Source organism: Polistes dominula, unplaced genomic scaffold (assembly GCF_049000335.1).
Source record: "Polistes dominula isolate Pdom_NZ unplaced genomic scaffold, Pdom_raw_medaka contig_82, whole genome shotgun sequence".
NCBI lineage: Eukaryota > Metazoa > Arthropoda > Insecta > Hymenoptera > Vespidae > Polistes > Polistes dominula.
Window position 1 is genome coordinate 1,426,823 of NW_028301046.1, and position 19,614 is coordinate 1,446,436.

At 25.0% G+C, this 19,614-nt stretch overlaps 4 protein-coding genes and 1 long non-coding RNA gene across 6 annotated transcripts in view; 3 read left to right on the forward strand and 2 right to left on the reverse strand.

Moving 5' to 3' along the window:
• Positions 1–191: 191 nt before the first annotated feature.
• Positions 192–1,986, reverse strand: LOC107066327 (N(4)-(Beta-N-acetylglucosaminyl)-L-asparaginase-like). The gene is made up of 5 exons (XM_015320848.2): positions 1,627–1,986; positions 1,388–1,544; positions 1,071–1,296; positions 644–954; positions 192–553 (listed from the first exon to the last, which is right to left on the reverse strand). The coding sequence occupies exons 1-5, from the start codon at positions 1,757–1,759 to the stop codon at positions 301–303; spliced, it is 1,080 nt and encodes a 359-aa protein (XP_015176334.2). The 5' UTR covers positions 1,760–1,986; the 3' UTR covers positions 192–300.
• Positions 1,987–2,412: 426 nt separating this feature from the next.
• LOC107066326 (thioredoxin-related transmembrane protein 2 homolog) lies at positions 2,413–4,310 on the forward strand. The gene is made up of 5 exons (XM_015320847.2): positions 2,413–2,806; positions 2,892–3,072; positions 3,170–3,356; positions 3,428–3,623; positions 3,743–4,310. The coding sequence occupies exons 1-5, from the start codon at positions 2,663–2,665 to the stop codon at positions 3,839–3,841; spliced, it is 807 nt and encodes a 268-aa protein (XP_015176333.1). The 5' UTR covers positions 2,413–2,662; the 3' UTR covers positions 3,842–4,310.
• Positions 4,224–9,445, reverse strand: kz (putative ATP-dependent RNA helicase kurz). Its single transcript, XM_015320846.2, has 17 exons — positions 9,184–9,445; positions 8,914–9,093; positions 8,544–8,828; positions 8,083–8,482; positions 7,770–8,005; positions 7,346–7,697; positions 7,015–7,258; positions 6,739–6,934; positions 6,432–6,664; positions 6,121–6,344; positions 5,811–6,056; positions 5,530–5,719; positions 5,323–5,460; positions 5,057–5,260; positions 4,721–4,939; positions 4,545–4,642; positions 4,224–4,458 (listed from the first exon to the last, which is right to left on the reverse strand). The coding sequence occupies exons 1-17, from the start codon at positions 9,256–9,258 to the stop codon at positions 4,382–4,384; spliced, it is 3,597 nt and encodes a 1,198-aa protein (XP_015176332.2). The 5' UTR covers positions 9,259–9,445; the 3' UTR covers positions 4,224–4,381.
• Positions 9,446–9,694: 249 nt separating this feature from the next.
• LOC107066339 (uncharacterized) lies at positions 9,695–12,685 on the forward strand. Its single transcript, XR_016177567.1, has 4 exons — positions 9,695–10,045; positions 10,388–10,505; positions 12,254–12,416; positions 12,559–12,685. It is a non-coding gene; the product is annotated as an uncharacterized LOC107066339 (long non-coding RNA).
• A 5,955-nt stretch (positions 12,686–18,640) lies between these two features.
• LOC107066340 (Y+L amino acid transporter 2) overlaps positions 18,641–19,614 on the forward strand; it is a 32,186-nt gene continuing 31,212 nt past the window's right edge. The window contains exon 1 of one of the 2 annotated variants that reach the window (XM_015320880.2): positions 18,641–19,183. The gene's annotated coding sequence lies outside the window, so the exon portion shown is untranslated. The remainder of the gene's footprint in view (positions 19,184–19,614) is intronic. The other variant, XM_089175348.1, reaches the window with a different exon arrangement.

Sequence of the window (19,614 nt, forward strand, 5' to 3'; positions counted from 1 at the left end):
TATAAATAAATATATATATATATATATATATAATTGAATTTTATTATTTTATCAATCTCCTTATTTTTTCTAGTAAAATTAAAATAATTGTCGAAAAAAATAAGGAAAGTTAATTTTTATCTACTATTCTATAAATTATCATAAAGTTTATTCTCAATACTTTCGTTTGGCAGTAAAAAATAATTTAAATGTACAAAATTGAATATATATTTTAATGTTTAACTATTAATCATTTTTGGTTTTGTTTATAATTGTAGCAGAAAACTTCATATATCATTAAAAAGACATTAACAAACATTATCATATAACATTAACGTAATATGTTTTTTTTATGCAAGGTACAGTTAATAATTTAGGTTCTCCAAATTCAGGATTGCTAACATAAAATGGAAAAGAAGGTATGCCATTACATGCTGCTCCAAATTGTCCATCCTTATTTAATGCAGTAATTGCACCAGTAAAATTAGGATAATGTTCTGCTATTCTACTTATAGCTGTTTGAGCTGCTTCTGTTGGTGTAGCACCACGGCGCATTTCTTCTACTGCGAGAAAACTATTAAAAATAAAAATATAATAAAACATTAGTCAACTTATCATTGCATTTTTTTTTTTGAAATAATTCGATGTACAATTTGTATAATACCTGGGCGAGAATCGCATCATAATATCTCCATCACCGGTACCATGAGCTGCACCAACTTGTTGATCAGCATATGCACCTGCACCTGGTATGGGAGAATCTCCAATGCGACCAGCAATCTTATGATTTGCACCATTGGTGGAAGTTCCAGCAGCTATATGTCCATTTTTATCTATTGCTATGACTCCTATCGTATCATGATTTTCTTCATTTGAATACGATATTTCTTCATAATTTTTTGGTTCCATAAATGTGTTCATAATATCAATTGGTTTATAAGGACCACAAGTAGTTTTTGGATTTGGTTCAACATTCTAAACAAAATTGTATAATGATTTATAAATAGATCTTTGTTATAAAATATTATATTTAATAAATAAGATATTTTTCAAATCAGTGATTAATGGTATAATTCACAAAAGTAAGATACCTTCCAAAAATTCGGCTGACATTGATTGTCTTTCCATTTCTTCCACATATCTCGAGATTCTGCAGTTTGTAAAGATTCTAATTTAAATCCCATTTTTATAGCAAAATTTGTAGCAAGATCTCCACCAAGAAATGAATGTTCTGTATGCTCTAATACTTTACGAGCAACAGATATAGCACTTTTAACATGTCTTAATCCTCCAACCGCACCCACATCCATTTTGACCCTATTACCATTCATTTAGAACAAGTCAAAATATATATATAGAAAATAAAATATAAATTAAATAATAAAGAAATATGTTCAAATAATTATACCCATCCATGATCATAGCATCCAATGTTGTTTCTCCTGACTCATCCGGACTACCACCAAATCCTACAGTTTTACGACATTGCATTTGTTCACATAAAGAACATCCAGCTTCAACAGCATCTATAGCACTTTTTTCTTCATTATTTATAACATTCCATGCTTAAAAAAAGAAAATAATTAATGTATGAGTTATATATAAATAAATTTCATTCATTTGTAATCAAATTATTTAAAGATATACCTTTCTCTGCAGCTTCTTTACTATTCCAAGATAAAACTACCAAAGGAATGCTTTTACTGTCATCCGCTAATATATATGAAAAAAATAAAAATATAAGGATGAAAATTGGAGTAATATGCTTAATAGAATGCATCTTGTAATTATCAATTACAGACTAAATTTCAATACTATGCAGTCATCTTTTATAGTACTTGATCTTTGATCTTTAAACAAAATGATAGCATTGAAAATATTAGGTATGTACACAATACTGATATTATGTTAAAATATTAGTATTGAAGTAACAAATGATAGCTCATAGCAGCTGTCAATGATATGCAATAAAAAAAAAAAAACTGGTAAATAACTTTGTAAGATTATTTCTGCAGTTGCATGTATATGTGCATGCAACTGCAGAAATCAAAAAATAAATATAAATTCATATAAAAAAGATTTCCATTATTTTTTTATATTTATTATTTAATTATACTTTAATCTTATAATGTATGTAATTAATTATATAAAATAAATAATAAGATGTTAATAATAATAAAACTAAAGTTTGACAATACAATTGAAATCGAAAAATAGGCGCGCTTTTTAAATTGCTTTATCGAGTATTGATCGATAATAAATATTTGATGAAAATAAATGAGATATATCAAATGTTAACGAATAATTTCAATATTTATTTTTAATTTCTTCGATAAGATTTTCATTAATTTGCTTTTTTATTTTTTTTTTCAAAGATAAAAATATCATTGTCGATAATTTTACAATCGATATTGAACAAATAGGTCAAAAATCTCGATATAACTCTCATGTACTTTCTGACCAATTTAACAGGACCGTGATAATAATAATTTTTTAAAGATATATGACTAATTTGTGAAATTAAAGTTAATTGATAATAGATAAACTTATACATTATCATTATAAACGATTATAATTACAAAATACATTAACTCAAAGTTATAAATAATTGAATATTATTTTTTACAATTGTAACCTAAAATTTGTATTATTGTCATTTTATTTTCATTCCTCCGTCATAACAATGTCTTTTAAGAATGATTTAAAATTACTTTTACGTCCATATTATTTAATTAATATTATTCTTAGTATCTCTTATATGTGTACTAAAAGACTTCCTTTCATCTGTCATTATATATTTGCCCAATCAGATTGTGAATTTGATGGAGTAAGTAATAATTCATTTTCTATTAATAATTATAAAATTATAATTATAATATATTATTATATAATTATTTATTTCATTATTTCAGAAAGAAACAGAAATTCTGTTTTTTCTCATGATAGTAATAATGATTAGAACACGAAAAACTGGAAGTGTAACTATGATCAATTATTTATCATCCAGTTTTGTTTACACTAAAGTTGCCAATTTGGTTTTATGGTTTTATGCTGATATACGTATGGGAATTTTGTTTGCAATTATTTTCATCCGTATGTATTTATGAACAAATATAATAAAACTCTCTTATTCTTGTTGAATTAAAAAACATATCATAATATATATATATATATATATGTGTATTTACAGTATGCGGTTTAATACTGCCCGAACCTACATATCAAGGACCAGAAAAAATTATTTATTTACGTGGTGCAAGTGGATTGCAAGAAGAGTTAATGCGAGATACTAAAATAGTTTGGATTGTAACATTCTATACTGCGTGGAATCCAGCTTGCGTTAACTTTGCTTCAATCTTTTCTGAACTTTCAGCAGAGTGAGTATACTTTGAATATACAAATATTTTTGTTTATATAAATACATTAAAAACAAGATCATATGATTTAGATATGCTCTGGATAATTTGAAATTTGGTAAAGTGGATATTGGAAGATATCCTGATGCAGGTGTTAAATATCATATTAGTGATGCTAGTACTAGCAAACAGTTGCCTACTGTGATACTATTTAAAGATGGAAAGGAAATAGAAAGAAGACCACATGCTGATCATAGGGGCAAACTTGTTAAATTTCTTTTTTCTATGGTATATATATATAAATTAAATTAATTTCATAATAATCTATAAAAGTATACAATGTGTATGTTCTTATATTATCATAATTTTGTTTCTATTTTTTCATAATATGAATATTTCTTTTTTAGGATAATGTAAAAGCAGCATTTGATCTTAACAATGTCTATAAAGAATGTAAGAAGAATCATAGTAAAAGAAAAGAAAAGAAAGCAATAAAAGCTGAATAATTCTATTGAAATATTTAATAATAGTATGAAATAGTAAAGTTTATTTGAAATGATTTCTACTATGTAGAAAATCATTTAATATAATCTTCATAAACCAAAGCTTAGTTCAAAAAAAAAAAAAAATTTCAAAGCTCTGTAAATACTTCCATTAGATTCATTTACTTTATAAGAAATTTTGTTAACAGTCGTGTTTACTATTATATTTTTATTGTTAATCTGTTATAATATATGAATTTTCTTTGAATGCAAATATTAATTATCGATTACTTGTCATATACACATATATATATATATATATATATTAAAATATACAATGTGCATAAAGAATTCATTTATATAAATTTTTTTAGTATTCATATATATAATGATATTTTTATGAATATATATTAAAAATTATTTATTTATAATATTACATATTAAGAAATGTATAACTAATTGTAGATTAAAAAATGATTAGCATCTAATTAAATGATTTTGTTAATAATACTTATACATACTCATATATCACATATTTACATGTTTACAAATAGACAATATAAATTATATTGGAGGCCATAATAAAGATACTTCCGAATGTATCGATTCTGGTAACCACTTCTGATAAGCAGATAAAAGGTCTAGAAAAGAATATAATTAATATATGAAAATAAAATTTGAATAATCAATATTGCTAAGGTACATATATATATGTATATATACTTACAAGTTTTATCTTTATCCCAAAATTCTATTAATTTACGTTTTGACATAATTCCTTCTGATATTAAAGTTTTTGTTATTGCTTCTGTACGTGGTAATAATCTAAAAGACAATTTTTTATTTAATGATTTATAATATCAATGAATTGTAACATTTTCAAGACAATATACAAAAACATACTTAGCCCAAGACTTATTTACACTGGCTGGTGTAGATAACAACGAAGGTACAAATTTTTTTAATTTTGGACACACTTCACCATTTAAAAAAAATCTTGCAAACCATTTAACACCTTCTACATTCATTGGATGTTCTATTTCCATCATTGGTAATTGCCAACCAGCTCGACCAAATGTACCTGTTATGTGACACAGAACTTTTCCAGAGTCAATGTCATATCTAAATTAAAAAACCATATTTTAATAAATAAATTATTAGTTAATTATTACAAATCATAGAAGTCTTTACAGATACACACAAATATTAAAAATAACATCATTGAAATATAATGCAAACCTTGGAGAAGGTTCCATCAGAGGTTCACTTAATTTACATAAAGTTGGAGCAAATTTTGGTAGCCATTCTGGTTCTATCGCAGTTACACCACGCATATATAATTTATTAGTTTCATATACTTCTTGATAAATAACCCATTCTGGACTTGTCTTTCGAAGAACACACGATGAATGCATAAATACAGGATCTTCCATTTCTGCAGTTCTAAAAATCAATGTATTATATTAGTACATTACAATAAAATACATAATTTTTATTATACTTACTTATATGCATGTTTCCATTTTGCTTTATCTTGATCTTCAATATCTTCTGAAGATACTTTCCGTGCAACTTGATCTGCCATACCAGCAAGAACTATTTGACGTAACAATTTTGCTTGTATATCCGTAGGAGGTGACATACTGTATTAAATAAACAAAATTATAGAAAATACTTGCATCAGTTACATTTGGTTTTTAAATAGTATTTACCTTGGATCAATAATAAGATTTACACTTGGCACATTTAAGTTTATCTCGTTAGTCAATTGCTGTCGAAGTTTTCTAATTTCTACAATTGCTTTATGACGTAAACCATTTTCTTCGCAAAAAGATACAAGCTTTCCTTTAGACCCTGCATATTCAGCTGCTCCAATTGCTTTTATCAAAATCATTGGATCGCCTTTACAATTAAATAATATATATTAAAAGGAATGCAATATACATATTGTTATTAATTTGTCAGATACAAGATTGTTTGATAATATGCATACCAAGAAGTAAACTATTGCCAATTCCAGCCCACATACGTCGTGTATGTAACCATTTATTTTTCAAATTACCCTCCATGTTTAAACCTTCTATTAATACTTCTTGAACAGAAAGAGCTGCGACCATACAAATTGTATATTGCAATAGATTATGTTGATGTGACAATGCTAACATTTTTCCATATCGTGGAGCAACTGGAAATGCTGCTATGCTGCGTCCAAGTGGAGTCACTTTTGCATTAAATGTACCTAAAATGTAATGATAATGTTTCATGAAAATGAACATAACAATCAAAATTATGATTTTTTTTACCTTCTTGGTATTGAGAAGAACGTTCTAAAGCACCCAGAGTTAGAAGACGCTTTTCAGCAGTTTGTAATTGTAAAGGATCTGGTGCACTTGGAAATGGAAAATTAACAACTTTATTAATATTCATAACTTTCATTTGTAAAACCAAATCATCAACTGGTTTTCTTTGAATCTCAGACACACTGAATTTTTGAAATTGGTCATTGAAAACTGCAGAAGAATATAATCTAAAAAAAGAATGATAATAAAAAAGGTATATTCATAAATGTGTCGAGTGTTATACATCGGTTAATAAATCAGAATAAATATCATACCTGTAACAATGGCCAGGTGCTACTCTACCACATCTACCTGCTTTTTGATTTGCTGAAGCTTTACTTGTAAAACAGATATGATACGTACTAACACCAGTAACTTTATCATACATTCTCATTTTGCATCGACCACAATCAACGACATATTTTATATTTGGTATTGTCAATGAAGTTTCTGCCACGTTTGTTGATACTACACACAAACGACAATTTTCTGGAGGTTTTTCAAAAACCTGTAGAAAATATTTCTTGTTAAAATTTTAACTATTCAAATAATATTGCATAATTATTAAAAGTTTATTTATACCCTTGCTTGTTTATAACTAGGGAGTAGAGAATACAGTGGTAGAACCCACAATGGTTGTGCATTTGATAAACCTTTTAAGAGATCAGCATCATCATCTTCACTTTCATCTTCATCTAAATTGCATTCCTCATTTTCATCTTCATCTTCGATATCAATAATATCTTCATGCGTATCATCCGTAGGCATTATCGAATAGCTATAAAATTATTTCCAAAAAATGTTCATAACTCTTTCAAATGAAATATATGAAAAGTAAATGTTTATATATGTACATACTTATCTAAATCAATACGTGGTAAATTAAGAGATTGTTTTTTATGTTTTTGCTTATCACGTTTTATTGCTTCTTTGTCATCAAATTCATCTTCTGAATTTTCTTCATCATCATCATCATCATTATCACTTTTATTTGTTTCTTCATTTTTTTCAACTTTTTGTGTTTCTGACATATTAATTTGACCTTTTTTAAATGGAAATGCTTTACGTAATTTACTAACAACTAAATTCACTTCTCGCTGACCTATATTTTTTAAATAATATATTATTACTATGAAATATTAAGAAAACATAGATTTTTTATTTATATAAATAAAATATAAAAATATACCTGTTAAAAATATAAGAATGCCACCTTCTGGTAAATGTGTGTGAATTTTAATTGCTTTTTTTAATGCTTCATTGACATAATCATCGCTGGTTCTTCTATTAAAATGTATCGTTACAGGAAATTGTCTTGACTCCACTCTAATAATTGGAGGTTTAACTTTAAATAATTTCGTATTTTCAACAAATTCTTCAACGCATAATGTTGCTGACATAATGATAAGTTTCAATGGATCTTTCCTTTTATTACGCAGTGGTACAATACGAGACAATAATCCTATTAATATATCAGTATAAACACTTCTTTCATGTGCTTCATCCAAAATGATTACTGAGTACTTTGTCAATAGAAAATCCTAAAAAAAGAATATATAGACTTATTATATTTTAATTTGTTATAACATAATGAAATATGTGTCATTACATACACTTTGTATTTCTTTTAATAATACTCCATCTGTCATAAATTTAATTTTTGTTTCTGGTGTAACATTTCCTTCAAAACGTATAAGATATGAAACTTCTTTTTCAGTGAGATTCATTTCTTCTGCTACTCGTTTACTCATAGACATTGCTGCTACTCTTCTGGGTTCTGTTACACCAATTAATTTATCCCTTGCATAACCTGCTTCATACAGAAATTGTGGTACCTGTGTTGTTTTACCTATAATCATATGTTTCAATTAACATTCACATATATAATAATATTATATTTATTTAATAATAGTTTTATATACATACCACTACCCGTTTCTCCAGTAATTATCACTACTGGATTTTCATTAATAGTTTCTACAATAACTTGTTCATCTGCTACAACTGGTAATTTTAATCTAGCTGCTTGAATTTCTTCTTTTCTATTTAATGTAACAAAAACTGCTGGTGTTTTAGTTACTTCACTTTTAACTATAGTATTTGGGGATTCTTTTACTTTTAATTGTGCATCTGGTACAGTCTTTTCATGTTCATTTTCAATAGATTTGTTTTCTTCTGATTTATTCCTTTCTTCTTCCTCCTCTTCATTTTTTATAAGTTTACTTTCATTTGTAATATCACTGTCTTCTTTCTCTTGTTTACATTTTAGGTTATGGTCGTTTTCACATTCATTATCACTACACTCGGATTCACTTTCACTAGATTCCTAAAATAAATTATACTTTATTATACTTATTCATATTTATATATCACATTTTACAACTTACATCAAATCCAATAACATTCGGATCTGAGCTAGAGATCTTCTGTTTTGTGTTGTTTAGAATAGACAGTCTTTTTCTTTTTGCACCTTTAATCGTGTTTAATTTAGATTCTGTAATATCTATAGTAGACTCATCGATTGGATTAATTAAAGTTTCTACAGTAGGTGCATTTAAATCTCTAAAGTGACGTTTCAATCCTTTTGTTTGAACTGCAGTCAAAGAAACATATTTTTTTAATTCTTCTGCCGGGGCTTGTACTTCAGCTAATTTTTCTAATAACGTTGATCTCTGTGTTTAAAACCCAACAAATTGTATACAGTGTTAGTACATGTTTTTAATGTGATAAGATTTTATTTTATTCTTTCTAACTTACTTGTAATTTCTTTTGTTTCTTTTCTACTATTTTTTCTAATTGCTTTCTACGTTTTTTAGATAATAAACGCGTTGTTTGTATCTTCTTTTCTTTATTTTTAGTCTTCCTTTTTTCATTTGGTAATACCAGAGCATTACAATTATCATAATTATCTTCTCTATGTTGTATATCTACAGGTATCTATGAAATAAAGTTAAAATATTTATAACGTCGTTAAAAAAGAAAAAAGTAATGAAGAAAATTATTCTTTTAATTATAAATAAAAAATACCTTTTTAGTTTCAGTATTATCTATCTCAATTTCAGAGACATTTCGTGCTTTCCAATTGTACCTTTTTTTCCCCATTATTCTTAATATTCAACACTACTTTTAACCACTTTGAAGAATTATTAGATAAATGACTAAATAAATAATTATTTAACACATAAACAACAATATAAAATCAATGTAAAAATTAAAAGCATCATTATCCATGCATAATAATATTGCATGACCACGTGGGAGCCTTGGTGTGCATGCTTATGGCTCTGATGCATGCGTATGGCTCTGGCGCATGCGTATGGCTCTGGCGCATGCGTATAGCTCTAGCGCATGCGTATGGCTCTCGGCGCATGCATATGGTTCTCGGCGTATGCGTATGGCTCTCGGCGCATGCGTGTGGTTCTCGGCGCATGCGTATGGCTCCCGGCGCATGCGTATGATTCCTAGAGCATGCGCGTAGCTCGGCGCATGCTTATGTTCGACAGTACGTACGCGTAAGAGGTCCTTGTCAGACGTTTCCCGCGGTTTTTGGTTAAAGTGAAAGTGGTGCATCGTGTAGTGTTATATAATGCATTGAATTGCAGTGTAAATATGTTATTTCTTTTAAAAATGTTCTCTTTTTATAATTTTTTTCCTATATTTCAACTGTCAAGTGAGTTTAACGATACTCCATATATGAGTGAAGTGCATACATTACTGAGGATTATGCAGTGCGCATGCGTGGGAAAAGTGTCATATCCACGTGCATCACTGACAGCACGTGGTGTTATACCAAGTAGTATAAAATAATAAAAAAAAACATCGCAATACCACTGTTCGTGTAAAAGAAATCATCGTAGTTAACACCGGGATCACTAGTGGGCGGTAGTAGGTACGTAATGCAATGATGGTACAATACCATCAAAGAATACAGTATTCTTTAATAGTATATATATAGTATAGTTAAAATGTATAATAGAATTATAAATAGTCATATTTAATTTTTATTGTATAAATATGTGTGTGTGCTTTAATTAACATTATATCATCCGATGGTACATTTGGGCTATGCAGAAATTATCGGACGAGCGGTGGTTTCATTTAAAAGAAATACTATATAATCTCACAAGACATTTTTTTTCGATTTTTTAATTCAAACCGTGTCAGTCACCAGTGACTGACGTTATATATATATATAATCAAAGAATATTCAAAATACTGTATTTTTTGATAGTATTGTACTGTCATGGCGTTAAGTACCTGCTAAAACAGAAGAAAGAAGATGGAAAGAAGAATGAAAGAAAAAAATAGATGAATGAAATATGCAATGGGGTTGGTGATTGAAAATTTAGGTAAGATCTTTCTCAATCATTTTATTTATATAATATATGAATAGATATATTTTTTTGAAAAAAAAAAAAAACATCTCTAAACGTTATCATATCTTATTCAAATATTCTTGGATTTATGTGCAAACTACGTAAAGAGTAATTACCAGTTATGATGAGTAAACGAGCGAACATAATCTTAGCTTTCAATTGAATGATTGGTATGTTCTCGTAAAGGAAACTATATATTTTTATTGTGTATATCTCGTAATAAACCAGGAACATTATATTCTACGATTTTATCCTTTGTAATATGTCATTAACAAGTTGTACATATAAGAAAAATGACTGTTTTTTTTTTAAAGTTTACAACCAAAGCTAACAATATTTTTCTAACTCTTTTTTTTTTTTTATATCTTTTCCTTCTTATTTCTTTCATATATTCGAAAGTACAAACACATCAAAATCCAAGTATCTAATATAATTCTTTACTTTCACGTGTGTGTGTGTGTGTGTGTGGTTATTGGGATTTCTGGCAGGGGTGTGATGACGTAGCAATTCGACCTATTTACTCTAATTTGGAATTTAGTCACCAGATAGCGTATTCAAGTACTAGATATCCCAATAATCAATGTTTATAATTAAACAATTATTTTAACATGTTGAGCGCCATACGAATTTTTACGAAAATTTTCGTCAGGCCACGTATGGTAAAACGAAATTTGAACGTCAGGCACAAATGCCTGACGTGGCCTTAACTGGAAGTTAAATGTCAGTCATAAATGACTGACGTGGCCTGAACTGGAAGTTTAATGTCAGTCATCAATGACTGACGTGGCCTGAACTGGAAGTTAAATGTCAGTCATTGATGACTGACGTGGCCTGAACTGGAAGTTCAATGTCAGTCATCGATGACTGACGTGTCATTGAACGTGTTGAAGAATAATTGATAAAAAAAAATTAAAAGAAATATTTTTTTCTTACTCTCTCTTTTTGTTTTTTTTTTGTTTTTTGTTTGTTTTTTTCATAAAATTTAAAGTATGTGGTATATACGTCAAGAATACTTAAAGCTTCGATACTAACGTATTCCAAATGGTTACAGATTAGATAGATGAATGATAATTATCAATTAACTCTCCATACGAGATGCTAGACTGAATTTCCTTCATAGATGATAAGTGTCACACAAAGTATTCACCTATTCATATTGCAAAATTATGAATTTCCTTTTATCTATGTGTATATATCAGTATACTCAGTATTAACAGTATTAACATATATATATATGTATACACATAGATACGAATTTAATCCATTACTGAGAATTGCAATATGACTTTACACAATATCATCATTATTATCGTCGTTTGTATTACACTTAAAAAATAAAGATCAAACTATAAAATGTGGATTTTATAGATAAAAAAAAGAAATTTATAAATAATATCTATTGCAATGTTTAAATAAAAAAGAGAAAGTTAATTAGGGAATTTGTATGCATACGTTAATTATGAATTGATAATAAATTAACAAACAAATATGATAAAATAATATAAATAATATATATATATATATATATATATATATATATATATATATATATATATATATATATATATAATTATTGTTTTGATGTTTGAAATTTAAAAAATAAACGTAGAAGAAAATTTCAATATAAAAAGAAAGAGAAAGAAAATTAGAGAGAAAGAGTGAATGAGAGAGTGAGTGAGAGTATAAACGTAATTCAGGACAACGTGTTATCTATATTTCAGAATACATCCCACTCCTATTTGCAGTTATGTCATCGGTGACGTAGGATGGACCCAGCCTCCGCGTCTGGTATTGATTTCGTGACGTCACTAACACACAGATAGATATTCTACACGTAACAAAAGCAAACATCTTGCATGATTATTCTCTGTTTCTTGCTATTAGGTATGTATGTGAAACATTTACTTCTATTACGTAAAGCTTTTCACGTGTATCTATATGTATATATGTATATATATATATTTCCGAATTTACATTACAATTTTATTTATAATTATTTATTTATCTATTTATTTATTTATTATAGCAGAAAAAAATAATTTACATAGTAATAACAAGATTAATACATAGTAAATTCTACAAGAGGTAAATATAGTTACTTGTACATAGGCTGTGTTACATATTAAAATTACTAATATTTAAAACTAAGAAATATAAATAAATTGAAATAACATTATATAAACTTTCAAATAATTGTTAACAGTGATTTATCAGTATTTAGTTAAACTATATCTATATTACTATATTATTATTTATATCTATATTATTATATTACTATATTACTATATTATTATCTATATCTATATTACTATATATTACTATATTATTATCTATATATTTTTTTAATAATATTTTATTAATAATATTAATAACGCAAAATAAATATTATATATAGGTATATATATATAGATTCTAAATTAAATAATACATATATTAATTAATAATTATTAACGTTGTATGTATATATATATATATATATACAACAACAATAAAATATATATATATATATATATATATATATATATATATAATATAATATTCTAAATTATATAAATGCAAATATTAATTAATAATATTAATTAAAGCAAAATCAAACATATATTATTCTAATTAATAATTATTGACTATGTTTAAAGTTTAAATATTTATTGTTTTGCTATTTTTTTTTGTTTTTTTTTTTATTTATTTATTTATTTTTTTATTTAGTAATGATATTTCATTTTTATATAAGTCGTTGGTTTTTTTATTTCGTGATACTTTCTATAATTGATTATTACAAAATATAGGTCAAAAAAAAAAATGTCGATGTTTCGTTAACGTAATTAATTCAAGATATTTTTTTTCATGAATATGTGTGAGAATAATTTTTTTGGAAGTTATCTTATTATATTATAGTATAAGATATATATATGTATATGTGTAACGCCTTGACCTCGGATGACGATAGTTGAATGGCCGACAAATGATTGAAATGTTACTAATTATCTAATATCCTGGGTTACCAACGTATTTTCACTCTCTCTCTCTCTCTCTCTCTCTCTTTCTCTCTTTCTCTCTCTCTTTCTCTCTTTCTCTTTTTCTCTTGTTCTCTCTCTCTCTCTCTCTTATTCTTATTCTTTATTTATTTATAAATAATTTACAATTTGACCCAAATTTTTCTACGCGTACAAAATTTGTTCCAAGTAATCTCAATGAAATATTAAAAACATGTTATTTTTTTATCATTGACGTAATGAATTTAAAAATGAATAAACAAAAAAGTAAAAATATTCCAATAATTTGATCGATAAAATTGTTGACAAAGATTTTTTATTCAATTTTTTTTTTTTTTTTTTTTATTTCAATAAAATCCATGTGCATATTAGATTGAATGATATGACAAAAGTATATTCATTATCGTAATTACCAATGAACAATAATGCTATTTTTAAGATGATCGATTTGATGTCATAAAAATAGATAAAAGAAAATGTCATAATTTATCTAATTGACATTACGTTTCATTATTTTCCATAATAATTCATTAATTCCATAATAATTCATTAATTCCATAATAATTCATTAATTCCATAATAATAGTTCAAAACCAAGTATCTTTATTATATATATATATATATATATATAATCATTATTTTAAAAAAAGATTTAATTTACAATATTATTATGTGTTCACTGATGTATGTAATTTTTTACAATGTTGAATAACATTACGTCCTATTATTTTCCATAAATAATTATTTTATTTATTTATAATATACTCATATACTCGTTGATAGTTAAACACCAAGTATCTTTATTTAATCATTATTTTTAGAAAAAGATTTAATTTACAATTTTATTATGTGTTCACTGATGTATAGAATTTTTTTACAATGTTGAATAACATTACGTCTCATTATTTTCCATAATAATTATTTTATTTATTTATAATATACTCATATACTCGTTAATAGTTAAAAACCAAGTATCTTTATATATATATAACCATAATTTTAAAAAAAAGATTTAATTTACAATTTTATTATGTGTTCATTGATGCATAGAATTTTTTTTACAATGTTGAATAATTATCTAATTTTATGACAAAAATGAAATATCTTTAATAAAAGATCGTATTAATTATTTTTTATTTTTTATTCGTGAATATATCATACCCGTATATATATAATCAAAGAAAAGGGGATATTCCGATTACGTCTAACATAAGCCCAGTGATGTGTGTTGCAAGTGAAACCTCAACTGGTCTATCATGGGTAATATCTATTCATCTATCAATGTTCCCGTATATTGAGACAGAACATTTCAAAATATATAATTACATAATCTTTTTTTTACGAGTTTATTTGAATAATTTTGAAATAGATCATTTTTACAAACACACATTAGTATTATTATACAATTTGTTATTTTTATAATCATACGTTTATATAATTTTTTCTTTTTTTTTTTTAATTACTTCAATATCTCGATTAATTTATTTCACGAACAAATTTTGTGCTACAATTTTTTTTTTTTTTTTTTCATTTTGTAAATATTTAATTAATATTTATTTATTTCTTTTTCCATAGTTTGAAAATTTTTTTTTTTAAGTCAAAGTACAAAAATTTTTAATGAAATTTTAATATTTTTTTTTTTTTTTCTTGCAATAACAAAATTTGTATATACGAATTTTTATAGTACGAAGGACGAAGTTTCGAAGGACTCGTTTTTAAAACTTGTCAGGATTATTTCATCAGTCCTTTCTGTTAGATTTGTATAGAAGAAACCGTACACCTGGCCAGGTTGTAGAGAAAGATTTTGAGAAGGGAAGAAAACTGATGTCTACGTTCCTCTCTCCCTCTCTCTCTCTCTCTCTCTCTCTCTCTTTTTTTTTTATTTGTTTCTTTTTCATATGTATGTGTGTGTGTGTGTGTGTGTATTATTACATGCTCTTTTATATCATGACCCTCTTTTCACTTTTAACCAATAGAACTACTCAAAAGGGACCCTGTTTCCAGGTGTGTACGTTTTTGCATCTTTTATTATTCGACGATCTTCTAAACATTATTTCTTTTAACAATTATTGCAAATAAAATGTATTTTTTTTTTATTATTATTTATTTTATTTTTTTCAAAAATATACAAATTTTATTGCAATTAACAATTTTAATAACGTAAGATAAGGTAACATTATTTTATTTATAATTAATTATTTTTATAATGTAAAATGTAAAATATTAAATATAAAAATTAATATAAAAATTAATATAAAAATTAATATAAAATATAAAAAACTATAGAACAAATGTTATAATATTTAAAATAAATATTATAAATTATTATAATATTATAATAATTTATTTATATATATATATATATATATATATATATATATATATATATATATATATATATATATATAAATTATGAAATTGTTAGATATATTTTTAAAATTATTTAAATATTTTCTTTTTTTTTCTTTTTTTTTAATATGACAAATAGAACAAAGGGAATTATACAATTATACATTTTGTTTAAAAAAAAATTAATTATCTGTTATTTTATTGTTTTAAATTTTAAGAAGAATATGCATACTAATTAAATGATATTATATGCATATATATGTTACATATATGTGTGTGTGTGTTGGATACACATTTAATGTATTTCATTGATTATGATTGTCAGAAAGTACCGTGCGTAAACTCAATGACGTGTTTTCTGATTATTTCCCCCCTTCCCACCTCCTTTTAACTAAAAATCCAAGTAGAACTGACGATAAAGGAAACTTGGAGTAAAATGTTGTTTTTTTCTTCTTTTTTTTTTTTTCTGATTTTTTTTTTCTTTTTCCTCAGATTTTTTAACGATGTCACGAAGTTGTAAAAGGAAATGGGAAAGAGAATAACTCTTCTTAGAAAACGTGATATACTTATACAAAGGTAATTAATGAAACAATTTACACGTTTGACATTTTTTTCAGTTTTTAATTTGAAATATTTATTATACGTTAATTCCTTTTTTTTTTTCATACATATTCAATAATATATCGAATTAAATTTATAGATCAACAAAAAAAAAAAAAATTAGGATCACATATGACAAATCTACTAATCAATAATAAATTTTTAAAATACTTAAAAATAAAATATAACAAAATTATTTCGAAATTTATTTAAACGAATTATTTAGATTATTATTATTTTTTTTTTTAATTAAAATTATCTAAATTCAAAATGTGTATTTAATTATTATAATAAGTTATTAATTAATTAATTATAAAATTGACAAAATAAAATTATTGTTTTGATATAATTTAATATTTTTGATTTTGTAGTTATTAATTAAACAATAAATAAAAAATTATTTCGAATTTGTTTAGATTATTTTTTGAATTGAAAATTATCTAAATACAAAATGTGTATTCAATAATTATAATATGTTATTAATTAATTAATTATAAAATTGACAAAAAATAAAATTTTTGTTTTGATATAATTGAATATTTTTGATTTTGTAGTTATTAATTAAACAATAAATAAAAAATTATTTCCAATTTATTTCGATTATTTTTGAATTGAAAATTATCTAAATACAAAATGTGTATTCAATAATTATAATAAGTTATTAATTAATTAATTATAAAATTGACAAAATAAAATTTTTATTTTGATATAATTGAATATTTTTGATTTATAGTTATTAATTAAACAATAAATAAAATTACGTTCGAATCAAGAATTACGTCAAAATATCCCTATTAATAACCAAATGTGTTGATTGACGCGTGAACTTATTAAAGTCAATTATATATGTATTGGGGTCTAATATTGTTTACCATAATCGATCGTAGTATGTATTGGTCGAAACTGATTATGTATAAATCAATCGTATCACTTATCTCGACAATTCGATTCCTTCAATCGTGTTCGAAACTTTTAATAACAATAATAATTCATAATTTATGCGAATGTTCTTTCAATGAACGTCTCTTGGATATCTTTTTTTCTTTTTTTCTATTCACCTACCGTTATAGATCATTGATTATATCATTGTTTCAGGATACGTTATGTTTCAATAAATCTGATCAAAGTAATGTAAACAATAGATTAAAAAAAAAAAAATAAAAAAAAATTGTAATGAAATGTATATTATATATATATATATATGTATTTAAGTCAATGAATTACCTTATACCGTCATCTGTTAGAATCTTATCGAACTAACAGAGATAATCATGACTCTTTGTTAATAAACAAATAATATTGCGATTATAAATTGAGATATAAACTATTCTATCTTTCAAGTTGAATGAAACTGCATACAGTGTGCAAAATTTGATTAAAATTGGTTCAGTAGTTTAGGAGTCCATTGCGGACAAACAACGTGACGTGACAATTTATATATATTAAGATATTAAAATATAAGTATATTAATATTATAAAAATAAAAAATATATTTATATATTGTAGAATATAATAAATATAATATATTATAAAATAATTATAATATAATTATATAATATATAGATATAAAAAGTAGTATAATATAATAATATTATAATAAGTAAATTAATATTTATAATTATCTAATAAATATATAAATATAATTTACAATATTATAAATATAATATTAATATAATAATAATAATAATATTAATAATAAATAATTATAAATTAATATTATAATATAAAAATATATATTTTGTTATAAAATTATCTTCCAATTAAATTATCTTCCAAACATTGATCTATTATATTTTTTCTTACTACATTAGATCAATCCACACATACACACACACATACACACAATATAACATTTACAATTACTATAAACAATGTCTTGAACATTCTATCCAAGCAATATTATCAACCTATAATATTCATCCCCCGTAAATTAAGATTTACGATTAGTGAAATAGAAAGAAAGAAAGAAAGAAAAGGGGTGAGGGGGAAAAGGATGAAAAAAAAAAAAAACAACAGGGTAGGTTCGTAGGTTCTCTCGTATTTCTCACATTTATTTCAAGTTCGAAAGTGTCGTCATGTGTTATATATGTGTGTATAGTATTATAAATGTATAATACTACACACATGCGCACAGGACGCTTTAGTGTCACATAGGAAAGTGAGGGTAATACCTAAACGCAGAACGGCAATGGCAACGGCAGCAACCTCGTTCGAGGAGAAACCCGAAGACGACGGATCACTCAGAGCTCGACCACCGTGCCGCGCATAACTGCTTCCTGTTTCTTCTCATATTTTCTTACTCGTGTTGTTATTGTTATTGTTGTTATTGTTATTGTTATTGTTGTTATTGTTGTTATTGCATTTTTTCGCGTCTACCTTTTAAAATCCAATTCTGTTTTTTTTTTATTTCTTCTTGCTTTTTAAACGAAATTTCAATCTAACAACATTCAACATTTCATTCATTGATTTATTTTCACACGACGTTAGAATTCTTGTAATAAACGTGTATATCGATATACATTTTAATTTATTTTTATTTTATTTTATTTTATTTTATTTTATTTTTGAGTGTTTTGTGAACTATGATACTTCATCAAGGATATCGAAATATTTAGGATCATCAAATCAACCCCCCCCCATCGAGAGTAAAGGTTTAGACGATTACTAAACGGGATCATCGTGGAATTGTTCCTAGGATTTTAATTATTCGTAAGTTTTTATATTTATTTATTTATTTTTTTTTTTATTTATCAATGTACAATATTTAGGATACGAATCGTGATAGGACGATTATGTTCGTCGAAGAATTGATTTTGTATTTTTGTTTGATCATATTTTCCTTTATTGTTTCTGTGATAAATTTGGTATGATTGCAAATGTGTCGCATTATATTAAACCCTTTGAGTGCTATGGACGCATATAAACGTTTGGTCAAAATTACTATAGGGTGGTGGTTCTTCGAGACATTTATGTGTTTGTTAATATTATTGTCAAATAATTGTTTATGGAATTAAATATAATAATAAATAATTATAAATAAAATATATAATATATATATATATATATATAATATAATATTTTAATGACTTAATATTAATATTAAATAAAAAAATTAAAAATAATCTTTATATTAATTAAAT